General features: G+C 50.1%; 1 protein-coding gene across 1 annotated transcript; it reads right to left on the bottom strand.

Moving 5' to 3' along the window:
• Positions 1-472: 472 nt before the first annotated feature.
• LOC106499882 (CCN family member 2-like) lies at positions 473-12,996 on the bottom strand. Its single transcript, XM_067311504.1, is given in 6 exon segments — positions 473-3,030; positions 3,144-3,352; positions 3,617-3,868; positions 7,410-7,623; positions 12,828-12,962; positions 12,964-12,996. Coding segments are annotated over 6 exon segments (1,155 nt in total). The 3' UTR covers positions 473-2,718.
• Between the last annotated feature and the right edge of the window lie 281 nt (positions 12,997-13,277).

The following is a 13,277-nucleotide window of genomic DNA, read 5'->3' on the forward strand; positions in this document are numbered from 1 at the left end:
GCCCTTCCGGGGAACGGAGGAAGGTCTGGAGGGAGGGAGCAGCCTCCCTCAGCCCTGCCCTCGCTCCGGCAGGCACCAGTGGGGGGGGGAAGCAGGGAAGCTCCGGTCAATGTGATGAATCCATAAGCTGTTAAGCCGCCCCAAAGCCCCTGGCGTTCTGGCCCCGTTCTCAGCGGTTTCTGCCCACATCTGCTTGCGGGGTTATTTTTAACCGGGTATTAAGGAGGCAGAGGTGGCGAAGGGTGGGCACTGCCCGCTGCCTCCGGAGCAGGAGTCACGGTTTTGCAACGTCAAATCCCCCCCGTTTCGCTCGCCCTCGTGCTTGTCCCGACACACGGCGCACGGGGCCCCGCGGCGTTGCACATCTGCCTCCTGCCCCTCACCGCCCTCGCTTCCCCCAGCGCCCGCTCCCGCGCCCGGCGCGTCCTGCCAGGCCAGGCAGGAGCCTCGCGCAGATGGATGCCGGCAGGGGTATAAAAAATAGAGAGAGATTTATTAGCGTTGAGTAAAGTGCGACCCTCAGCTTAGTTTTACACCCAGGAGGCAGGTAAAGGACAAGGAAAGAGTTCAGAGCAGAACTGGACAGCAAGGGGGGGGGGGGGGGGAATCTACATCCTGAAAAGAGCCCAAGCAAGGTGGGGATAAAAGGATACAAAACCTGTACAAAGGCCTTAAAAAAAAAAAAAAAATCAGAAACCAAGGGATAAATTATTTACAGTTCAAACTGATTACAAGTAACAGGAGCTGAAGGCTCATGAGCATCTGCAGGCTGAGAGCGCAAGAAAAGAGGGGCTGATACTATACGCGTGCCCCGAGCTGGCATGGCAGCGTCCAAGTCGGCGGTGACGAGTTACGGCCTGGATGCAAAGGGCAGCATCTATTAGCGGCTTGGCTCGTCCTCCGACCCGAAGCTCTGCCGCGAAAGGGGAGCCGTGCCGGCGCCAGGGCAGGCCTCAGCGCTGCAGCGCGGCCCTTGCGGCTGCCCGGCTGGGACACGAATTCATCGCGCTTTCCAGCGACCGAAAGGGTGAAGGCAGGAGAGATATCTAAGGATGGAGGAGCTCAGCCCCTTAGCTGGACACTTCTGCTAAAACAAGCAGAGACCAAATGGTAATGGAGAGTCTCCGGAGATGACACGGAGGTGCCAAGATGCTCAGGGCGGGCTGTTTCTGCTGGCTGGGTCTCAGCCGGGTGGGTGCTCTCGGGGACGCTCCTGCGTTGGTCTGTTCAGGAGTCAAGGGCCGACAATCAGGGCGAGCAGCACATTTTTGATGGTGGTGAGACTCTGCAGGTCTGGGGCAAGAAGTGAATCCCACAGCTGCAGAACCCCCAGCACCAAGCAGTTTTTCACATCACTGTCTCACTAACTCCAGATGAAATCTGCTCTGCTTACAAATACGGACGATTTTTCCTGCCCATGCCTCGAACTCCCCAGGGAGATCCGAGCTGAACTGTGTTCTCCCAACTTATGACCCACAAGCAATAAAGACTCCAGAGCTGAGACACAGTTGCAACTCTATTGCAAGCACATAAGCCAGAGGAGTCCAGCCTCATCTCCCACCCGGGAACTGCTTCTAAATTGAATATTTCTTATTGCCCCCTTTCGTAATCATTGCTGACATGATCAGGACCCACAGGGGACATGTCTCAGACTCGCAGCCTGACTCACCCTAGTTTTATGCTGGAAGAGCCCCTTGGACCTGTGTATCTGAAATGGGCGCTAGGCCTGAGCACCTCCTGTCAGCACTGGAGGCAGCAAAGCTACAGCCTGGCTGAATCCTTTCTCGTATGAGGAAAGTCCTTCCCAGGCTCAGATCTTCTGAAGGAAGCCCTGAGCTGTGCTAGGTCTCTTGCAACGACACTATGCAACTCGCTGTTTCCTTGTACCTCTGTTTTTGCTGTCATCCTCATTGGCACACAAGACAAAAAAAACCAAAAAACAGACAGCCTAGCCTCAAGCTGCCCTGAGAACAGGTCACCCACCAGCCTCTCTAGGAGCAAACTGATCTGGAAAAAAGCTGCTGATGGAAAAGTGTGTGGAAGGGAGAAAGGTGGGCAAAAGGGATAGGGAAGAGCTTTGCCAACTTGTTGGATCCAATCAGCCAAAAATATTTGCAAGGCTCAGCATGAGCCCAGCACTGGGCCAGGACCACTTTCCTTGCTGAGATGCTTTGCATCAACACGCATCAGAGCCCCATTCTGCTAGAAAACAAGCTGCAGAGCTCTACATCAGCTCAGGCCTCCTGGATTTCCCCTTTGGCTCGCGCTCTGGGTGCACTGCATGGTCCTGGCAGGCCAGTGGCCTTGGGGAATTGTACCCACTGTGCTCTCAGCTGGTGACAGGCTGGAGCCACATGGCTTTGATCCACTCTCCCATCATATCTATGGGAACATGGATCAAGTTTGTAGCTCAGGCCTGTTTCTGGTCACCTCCCCAGCATGGTGCAGGTTGTGTTTGAGGAACCTCAACACAGATTCCTTCACCGACCTTTGCACAACTCTAGGTGTAGGCCAGCAGCCTGGGACTGATGGGGCTGTTCCCTCCACGTGCCTTAGCTTGTTAGCAAGTCCACTGAGGCCACTGGTGGCAAATGGTGCTGTTCTGCAGAGCACAGCCCCTCACAGAGGGGGAAGAGGCTGCATTGTCCTGGGACACAGCCACGAAAGCACTGCAGAGCCCTCTTGACACCTTGGCCTGTGGAGCTGGCACAGAGAGGGCTACTGCCTCTCTGTCTTGACATGGTCTCCAATCATCCTCCTGTGGTACGTGGCCAAGAAGATGTCATTGTCTCGGGGGCAGTCGTAATGGCAGGAGCACATCTTGATGAACATCATCTTCCGCTGGAAGAAGTCCCCCTCGGGGCAGCGGAACTCCACCTCCACGGTTTTGGTGACGTACGGGGTGCAGCAGCGGCCGTCTGTGCAGCTCCCGCAGAACTTGGGCCGGTAGGAACGGCTGCTGGTGCAGCCTGAGAACTCGAAGTGGAGGCTCTGGCGTGGCTTTGGGGTCCGCACACACTTCTTCCCCTTCTAGGGAGAGAGCAGCAGCAAAAGGGTGAACAAGAATGCGAGAGTCAGACGAAAGGTCCACCTTCCCTGGCATTCGCTGTGTCATGTCCCCTCCCCTCTCCCCAAGCCAGTACCTTGGTTTTCTCCATAGGGAAATCACAGGGCCGGATCATGCAGAGCCGGGTCTCCTTCTCCAGGTGGCACTGGGGGTTGTCGTTGGTTACTCGGGCAGAGATGCCCATCCCGCAGCTCTTGGAGCAAGCGCTCCACTCTGTGGTCTGCACCAAGCAGTTCTCCTGCAGGTTATTCAGCTCTGGCTTTCGTGATGGAGTCTCCCTGAAAACTGAGCCACGCAGAGGAGATACAAGACAACATTCAGGGCTTGGAACAGAGCGTGGCACAAAGCTGGTGCACGGGGCTGCTCCCAACTTGGCCTAACTCTTCACAGACATCAGCAAAGGACAACAGGAGGCAAAGATGCAATGCAGAGCCCCAATCCAAAGGCAGTTTGGGCTTATCTCTATCCCCTAGCAAACAGCTCCCACCCAACATGCTGATCAGCTGCTCCTGCGCCTCCCCAGCCCCATCCTGTCTGCCCATCACTCACCCGCCATGGCTGTTTCAAAGCGTTTTTCCTCACCGCCCTCCTCGCAGATCCACTCCTCGCAGCACTTATTGCGAAACTTCACCCGCCGAGGGTTGGGGCATTCAGGGGATGGCAGCCGCAGGTCGTCGGAGCACAGGGGGATGCAGCCGATGGCCCCATCCATGCAGATGCACTGCAGCTTGCATGTGGGCTGGAAGCTCTCCCCGTTGTGGTAGATCTTGCCCAGCAGGTCACAAGTTGCCCCCTCATGAGCTGTAGGAAGGGGGCAGAGGAGAAGTTGAGCAGATGGTATGGGGCTGACAGCACGGCCTCTGCCTCATAGGGCTACTGGGCCTCCTGATGTCCCCACGAGGGACAAACACCCATTTGCAGCCTCTCCTCGACTCTGTGATCCTAGTGCTGGATGCAGCAAAAGTTAGCGCATTTAGTATTAGACTCCCTGGATCCCAGGATATTCCTGACATTGATTTTTTAGAAGTTGGCTTTAGCCATGCCAGACCTCCCAGAGTTCACTAGAGAAACCTCTTCTCCACTTAGATGAGCTGCTAAGTGGGACTTTCTCTTTACAGCCCTCCAGCTTATAAACAGCCTGTTCCCGAGTCAGAGTTCTCCCTGCCAGACTCCACAAGGGCCCCTGGTCAGCAAGGCTGTGCAAGACGCATTCCTGACACGATACGTGAACCTGCGGCTTTGTTCCTAGTTATTCCTACAAGACCAAAAGGCAACATTCTTCTGCGAGCAGTTGGTTTCCCACACGTCTAAAGGTGACCTATAAAAGGAAAATAACACATTGGGTTTATGACCTTTTTGGCTTCTCTGCGTTACATGAATCTCTTCTTCCTTCCAGTCACAACTTTTTCTATTTGTTCCTGTCTGCTCAAGCATTCTGATCTCCAGATCTCTCACCTGCAGCCCTCCTCCGAGTCTTTCACTCCTTCCCTATAAAACTTAAATGAGCAAAACAGAAACACAATATCTTATGCACAGGACCAATCCTCACTCTGCAGGTGCAAACAATGCTCAGAAGTTTGTAATTTTGCATTGGCCAATATTTTTCCTGTGGAACATTTTTCCAGCAGAAAACTCTTACTTGGTTAAAAGTTTCCCAGGCCCATACCAATTTCATCAACTTTTTCAATGGGAAACAACTGAACCATTTCAATTTAATATCAAAAGTTTCCTTTATACTCTTAACAATAGCTCACATCAAAACCAAAATTCTTGTTGGACAGAACCCATTGGGGGAAACATTTTGCTTGGATAATTATTTTATATACTATAAAGATCAAAATTAAACATTTTGATATAATCAAAGTGCAAAGTTTTGACAAATCCAAACAAGTATTCCAGATAATTCAGGGAAATCTTGAGGGGTTTTGGGGGTTTTTTTTGGTCTTCAGCCTGAAATGAAATGTTGAAATCTCAGAGTTGCCCACAGGATTTCTGCATTTCTGACCCCTTAAAAAAAAGAAAAAAATCCAAGCAAACTTCTATTGGGAAGTTACCAAAATGAAGGATTCTTGGCTGCTTGTGAAGGCTTACCAGGAAACCTGATCTATTTTCTCCTAGTCCTTCTCGCCTGTGGACTGGAACATTGTCTCAGGCAGAAAGCGTTTGGACCAAACAACGAGCGAGAGCCTCATTCCTTTCCACTTAGTCCTTGAGGGGACACAAATCCTTTTGGTCTGCTAATCCCTTGTTTCTAACCAGAGCTGGATCTCAACTTGCAACTCTTTTCAGTGCCATTGGTATAAAAATACTCCTACTGTTCTTACTTGGAAGTTTCAAAATCCTCACTTTTTCCAATCAAAGTGGAAGCTGTCCACTTTCCTTCTACATGGCCATTCATACCTATTTTTAAACCTCCTTTCACTGGTTTTTAGCCCAAGCCCTCGAACTGATCATGCTGTTCCCTCAGAAGCACTCCTTCCCGCCCAAGGAATGGCAGCTTGCTCCAGCTTTTTATTATGTTTTCAAAATTCAATCATTCAGTCATGCTTTTCATTACCTTACAATGACTTCACTTTCCTGTTGGCCTGATCCAATTAAAGCACCAAAATGGATTCGCCCTGGCGGATTGAGAGGGCTCTTTATTTACCAGCTCCGTTTGGCACCACTGGCATTTCCTGCCTCCAGACACCAATTCCAGCCAAGGAGACTTTTGCCCTCCTCTGCAAGGAATACGGCAGAGCTCAAGAGAGCGGCTCCGGCCGCTGCAGCTCTGAAAGCTCCCTGCGCCCACCCAGACCACCCTACTCCCGTGGGCTCTCGCCCTTCAGAGTTACCAAGGGATCTTCCCGACCTTTCCGATACTCTGAGGTCTCCGGGGAGGAATTCTTCCCTTGCTGCAGTATATAAAGTGCTATGTACTGTGTTAGTGTTAAACAAATACATAATAATTTTCCCTCTGACAGTTCCCCTTCTGCCTCTTCTGATACTGCCTTCAGGCTGGTACCCAGTCTACAAGCTTTTCCCTTGAGGTTTTAACACTCCTCTGTTCCTTTCTGCTCCCATCACATCTTTCTCATGTGGATACCAGTAAGTCCTCTTTTCTCCCTTCACAAAAGCAGATCTTTCCCTTTGTTCTATCTATCACTACATTCTCAGCATCCTTTACTGCCCCCAAAAGTCCCCATTTTTCAAGATATCAAGGTAAACATTACAAAAACATCACCCAAGGACACTACGACCCAAATCCTCTTTTCAATACATAGAGATATCCTGGTCTATAGTCTATAAGTCAATTGGAAATTTTGCCATAAAAACCTTAATTTTGCATTTAAAGGCAAAAAGGAGCATTGTGATCTTCTAGTCTGATTTTCGACATAAGAGACCAGATCATCTCACCCAAAAATCCTTGCATCAAGCCCATACCTCACGGTGAAAGTGAGGCACTTTAGAAAGATGTCCAGTCCTCATGTAGAGTCTTCAGGAAGGAGACTCCTCTGTGCTCCCGAGTAAATCGTTCCAATGATTTAGCTACCTTTACTGTTACAAACATACACCCCATTTCCAGTCTTAACTAGCTTACAGCTGCTGGATATTATTACACCTATACACCTTACTAAGCTTCAGTCATCAGCTCTTAGGTGTATCGATTCCTACAGGAAGTAATGGGAAGCTCATGCAACGGCCTCTAAAGGTCACAATAACTGGAAGGAGGAAAATTAAACAGATTAACAGATAACTAAACAACGAAAGTCAGAAACAGTTTTCTTCTCTGACTGAAAAGAAGCCCCCGAATTAATTTAGAGAAAGCAGGTTTGCATTTGTAGTTACCTGGCACAGTAATTCTCATTTTCTACATACACACTATTTTGCAAATGAGTTGTTTAGCTGTTTCTACCCACATGCTAAAGCCAGAAATACGGGTATGCCTCTTGCACGTAAGCAGAGTGCAAAATGCCAGTCTCCAGTGCAATGCAATGAGATTTTAAAAGCAACAGTCCTCTACAATAAAACTCCTAACTGCCGACGTTTACCCACAGGCACTGCCGGGTTATAGGATCTCCCGTAACAATGTCACAAGGATGAAGGAGAGTCGCAACCTCCCCTATGTGCCTTTGGAAACATCCTTCACTACAGAAGGAAACACTTTGTGTGTGCATCAGTATGAGCGCATCTGCTGGCTCGCAGGGGTGGAACAGACCTCTCAGTGTGACGCTGGATCAATCTCCGAGTTTAAGCACCGCGAGAAGCTCTGCCAATACCGCGGTGTTTCTGGGAGGTCTGCAGGCAGAGGACTGAAGGGGCCACAAGCAAACCGCACAATAACAGAACACACTGTTCTCACCTAAGCAGATCCCGCTGCCTCTGTGGATTTTGGAGAAGTCGCAGTAGAGTCCCTTGTGATGATCACAGGGTTTCTGAAGGGAGCAGAGCTCGCCCAGCTGCCTGGCGCACACCTTGCAGCAACCGCAGGCATCCAACACGTGGCTGGTGCCAGCAGGGCACTGCAGAGGCTGGGAGGGACACCGGCAGGGGTACGTGCAGGGCTGCGCTTCTACCTGGAGAGCACACAAGCCATGGAGAGGATGAGTCTCCCGCAAGCCAGACAGAGAAATGAAAAACATGAATCCGTTTCAAGCACAGACACCCCGTCATCCCCAAGACCATTGCTAGCAGAGCATGAAGATCTACTTCTCCCTCCGCCAACAAGCCCTGTGGCAGAGGCTGTGCATGCAGCTCCCGAGGACTCACATGACTAATCTTTTTCTCATCCCTAGCTTATCTGAAGCTCAAGGAATAAAGGTGCCTCTAGGAAGCAGGGCCAAAACAAACAGGGCAAGCAGTAGCTTGGAGTCCCATGCACAGCTCAGCCCTCCTCTTCCCTGGAAGCAATAAAATAGTAATTATTAATAATAAGCAATCCTCAGCTTTTACATAGCCCTGTTCAGGAGAAAACATCAAAGCACTCTGCAGTAGCACCATTAGACACAGGCTGCAGATGGAAAAAGCAAGACACACAGAGAAGCAACTTGCCCAAAATCAGCCAGCAGGACTTTGACAGAGCTGAAAACCACACCAAAACTTCCCAAGCCCCATTTTGTCCCTTGGACCTCATGCTTTCTTCAGTAATTCCAGAGATATGCCCTCTCCTCCTCCCCTTTCTGGGAAACATAATGTAACCAACCTTCCTTGGGACCTTACAAATCTACAGCTGGGTCCCTCAGGACTGCTACAGCTTGGTAGTGTTTCAGAAGCGCTGGCCACCTCCCGAAATCCACCCTTGGCTTTCATGCCCTTCAGATACCAAACAGAGGCAAGACTATGTCTGAAGGAGGGTCACCTTTTCTGGAAAAAGCAGGATGCTTCAAACACTGCCAGTGGTTTAGTATGTGGCATCCTTGTCCGGAACCAGCTTGGAACAGATACATCAGCCTCAGCTCTGGATGTACCCAGATTTGGACAAGATGGAAAACCACGACTGTTAAAGGTGCACAGCATATGGTCTCTAAAGAGCCTCTTATATCTCCTCTGAAAAAATCAGGGTGCTCATTCAAACCTGGATCCCATTCAGCTTCTGCTCCTCAAAACTCTCCATGCAGTTTCAGAGGGATGGATGGGCACTACTCCAGTTCCCAGCGTTCCCATGCTGCGCCCGGCTAGACACCGGCCAGCTCCCACCCCAGGGGCGGCTGCTGGCGCAGGGCTGATCCGACCCCTGCCCGCAGAGCACAGCAGGTGATGCTTGCAAAACGTTTTGAGATGCCGTATTGCTGTGAGCTCCTGCACAACACACGCATCCACGCTCAGAAGCGCAGCCAGGGTGGGGTGAGAGGGAAAGCGCCCAACGGGGCAAACACGCTGCGGCTCTGCTGCCAGACCTGGCTGCTGCCACCCAGCAAGAGGGATTGCAGAGCTGCAGCTGGAGAAAGCCTGGGGGAGGGTGAGAGGGGGACACCTGGAACAGAGAGATCCAGGAAGCAAAGGAAAAATAAATAAATAAAATAAAATCTTGCTACAGCTCTGTTTGCACTTGTTATATCCCATCCAGCCCTCGCCTGTGAAACAGCTTCCTTGGATATTGTGTTTTGTCACCAATAACAGTAGTAAAACTCTTCCAGCTGTTTCGACTGTTGCTCCAAACAGCTGTTCTAACTTTAGGTCACGTGGGGTCAGAAGATGCCAACTGCTTTATACTTTCGTAACTATTAACACAGTATGGCACAGGACAGGGATCAGTCTAAATCTTCGCTCACAAGACCTCCCAGAGCTTTACCATATTCAGAAGGAATCAGTATAATTCCCCTTGAAAACTCCTAGCGCAAAGCTTTTTTGGAAATAAGCCCCTACTGCCTGTAGCCCAGCTCTTCTCGGACTGCAGTGCTAGGACCGCTTGCTGGGAGCCGGCACATCATGTGGATCTCTCCCCAACTGCTAAAGTGCATTAAAAGATGCTAGAAATTACAGAAATGCTTTCCTACTGGTTTTCACACGGGCAACTGCTGAGGCTGCCAGGGGGACATGTTATTCAGCCATGAATGAGGAGGGTGGTGGGTACACGAGATCTGAAAAGGGGCAAAGCCTTTCGAACATGGGACCTCTATTAAGATGTAATCTGTGCACTGAAAAAACAACAACAGGAAGCATTTTCCAACCCAGCGTCAGCCACATGCCATATAAAGAAACACTCTCAGAATCTCTCTCCTACTGGAAAAGGAAACAAACCAAAACAACCTCTGTCAGGATAACATAGAACACATGAGAATTAAACCCAACCGGGTTTTCTTTCTCCCCTTTATTTCCTTTGAGAACTCACTCAAAGGAACTAGACCACCTGGTTTTACCTTCTGTTTACAGCCAGCTTCACTGCCTCATATTATGGCCACTTTCAGCACATCTCGATTTTGGCCCCAGATGAATCAGAGACCTGCTGGGTGACTTTGTGCCCCCCACACACCTCTTCTCTGTCTCATTTCCCCTCATTTGTGAGCAAAAGCATGGCTTCAAAGGCCCAAATCATCCATATTTGCAGGGCTCTTTAATGTTTAGAGATTTTCCAATCAGTCAGCTGGGACGTGCCTCTTTTCATCGTCCAGTCCACCTGGCCCCAGGATGTGTTGGGACTCCCGTTCCCTTGAGCAAAGCCAGCTCTTGCTATTTATAACTCCTGCTCCTCTCACAGGCCTGAGAGAGCAAAGAATGAGCTGAAATCTTTTTTGGCCTCATGCACTCTCAACACCGAATAACCGCCTGGCAAGAGGAACTTCTTGAGTTGGGAACAGCTGGTAGAGAGTCAGTGTTGAACCAACTTTCTAGAGTGCTCCTTTACTTAATTTGCTCTCCCAGCATTTTCAAAGAGGTGAAATAACGGATTATATTGCCTTCTGCATGGAGCACCCTCCACCCTGTATTATTTTCAAGGACTGCTTCTAGGAGTTGTTTCAATACAGTGGGAAAATCGCCCAAAGAACTGCAGGGGCTCACCTTCAGGGCTTTGCTACGGACCCACACATAACGTGAGGACCAGCATTTCCACATAACATGCCACAGACCTGGGGGCAGAGAGAATCTACTTAGAAGTGTCTACTAAAATTACACTCTTTTACTCTCGATTGAGCATGGTCCACACTTCAGATTCCCTATAGGCTTGATCTTGTTTCTGTTGAGGTTAACCATATACTCCCATCAACTCTGAGAGCAGCAGAACAGAACCAGCATGACAGATCAAGGCTACAGATTTAAGAAAGGGCTAAAGTCTGGAATATTACTCTCCCTGCTCCTGGCTTTGCTGGCAGCTCTCATATTGATCACGCATGAATCTGCCACTCCCAGGAGCCCTGAGCCATGGCCAAGCCACAGCTGGAGCAAACACAGCCTGACTAGAGGACTCACATCTCTGCGCTCCACACCTACTCTCCATCACTGACTCCCAAGTCCCATCTGCTCAGCCGACAAGTCAAAACAAGCTGTCTCCCAACTGCCAGCACTGTAGGCTGAAACCCAATTACCTGGGGAGGGGAAAAAAAAAAAGGGTGAGCACATTCTTTCTGCTTCATATTCATATAAACCTCTCCCCCCTACGCCCTCGCGAAGGCATGAGTGGGGGACACGAGCTCGCATCTCTGTGGCTGCAGGGGTCCTGTGGCACAGCCATGGAGGAGTCCTTACTTCTGATTGGTCACCCATGTCCATGAGAGCCCAGGAAAGCAGCTGACAGGGCCAAACTAAAGAGGACTTTTGAAATGTGTTGGGGCTCACGACTGCCATCGAAGGGCTGGGAAAGGAGTGCTGTGAAGCTGAGCTAGCTGTTCGCCAAGAGCTTCGGGAGCCAGGCGTTAATGCTGCGAGGTAATCTAATAAATACGTAATTGGTTCTCTTTTGCGCTCCAAGACTGGCAGTGCCTAAAGGAGTCAAAACACAGCTATGCGCACACTCCAAACACTGAATTACCATGGATCGTACCTGCTCTCCCTCCATCCCGGCATCTCAAGGCACCTCCCCAACGTTGCTGCAGTACATTGTACAACAGCCTACTGTGAGAGATAAGAACCATTACTCCCGCTTCGCACATAGGGAACAGAGACGCGGAGACGACCTGACTTGCCCAGGTTGTAAGAGCTGCACAGAGCTAAAAATAACGCCCAGGAATCCCGATCCTATTCTCACCTCTGAACAACGTGGGAGGTGGGTTCAGAAGTAGCAGCTCTCATCCCCTTGCTCTATCCGCTAAACATGACTTCCCTCTCCGAGCTGGGAATAGAAGAAAGTCAAAAGTCCCATTTCAAAGCATTCAGCAAAGTTAGGGGAAAAAATGACCTCATTTTGGATAACTGATAAAGCATCACAGTGACGAGATTCACTGCTATCGTTTATAAGGCTAGTATGATGCTGCCAGTGCTGGGTCAGGGCAAGAAACCAGAAAACCTTCGCATACCCCAGGAACTACCCTGACATCACCGCGGCGTTAGATGCGCAGAACACGCTTCCTGGCAGGAAAGGGGCCGGCACATCTCTGCATGCCACGAGGAATGATCAAACGGATCCCATCAGCCAGTAGTTCATTGCATGTATCAGCGCAACAAGCCTCACTCAGCACAGCGGCTTAGAGTGCGAATCTGCCTTCTTCACTGATCCAAAAGGTACTTACTGCAATTTAAATCTTATTTTAACAGATACGTTAATGATTGCAACAATGTTATTGGTACTGCCGTAGCACACAAAAGTCCTAAGCAAATCAGAGCTGCTCTGTGCAAGTTCTCGCACTAGCACACAGGCAGACACAAACCCTGCCCCAGAGAGGCTGCAGTCTAATTTCCTCCTCAGGATCACCGTTTCTGGGAACAAATGGGTGGGTGGGTTCAGCGGCAGCCGGCGGAGGACAGTGATGGTAAGGAAATGGGAAGGGAGATTTTTATTCCTTGCAGTGCCATAAACCTGGTAACTTCACCTCTCTCTGCTCTCTTCTTCCCTCCTGTAAACCAGGGCTGGCTTCTAACTCACAAGAGCAAAGTGAAACAAAATCCATTCACAGTTGCCAAGGGCTTCGAGATCCTCAGATGACAGGCGTTATGCACGGCGCAACTCAGAGCACGATTTAGTTACACAGCGCATCTGCATTGCTCTGCTAAAGCCAGACTTCTCTCGAAACCCCTCTGAGGCAGGTGGCCGCCGTGGGAGTTACTCAGCCCAAAGCACTCGCATGCATCAAAGCAAGAAGTTGCAATGCTCAGCCAGCAAAGAGAGCTGCTGCGGTGCAATACGTACCCAGCCAGGTGGAAGGAGGAGAAGGAACAGGGTCCAGGTCACTGTCCCCAAGCTGCCAGGCATCCTGACTAAAGAGAAGGGGGGATTCAGGCTGCCAACTGAGTCACTCACTCTCTCGCTCCCTTTCTCCTTCGGAGTTTCTTGTCTCTCTTTGGAGAAAGTTGCACATCAGCTCCACTTTAAATAGCCTCCTGGAGGGGGCGTGCCCTGCCTTTGAGCGACAATCTGGAAAGCAACCCAAAATGGGTGCAAATTCCAGGGAACATGAGCAGATTCCTGTGGCCCTGGTGGTTACGGGGCTGCTGGTGGAGCCCGCAGCTTGGTTACATTCCACGCGGGTAAATCAAATCCCAGTAAAAAGCTCCGGAAAGATTATTATGATTTTTTTTTTTTTAATTCTTCCCTCTAATTCCAAAAGTATGAAGCCTGGAACAGCTTCCTTGACTCCTC

This window comes from Apteryx mantelli, chromosome 27 (genome assembly GCF_036417845.1).
Source record: "Apteryx mantelli isolate bAptMan1 chromosome 27, bAptMan1.hap1, whole genome shotgun sequence".
NCBI lineage: Eukaryota > Metazoa > Chordata > Aves > Apterygiformes > Apterygidae > Apteryx > Apteryx mantelli.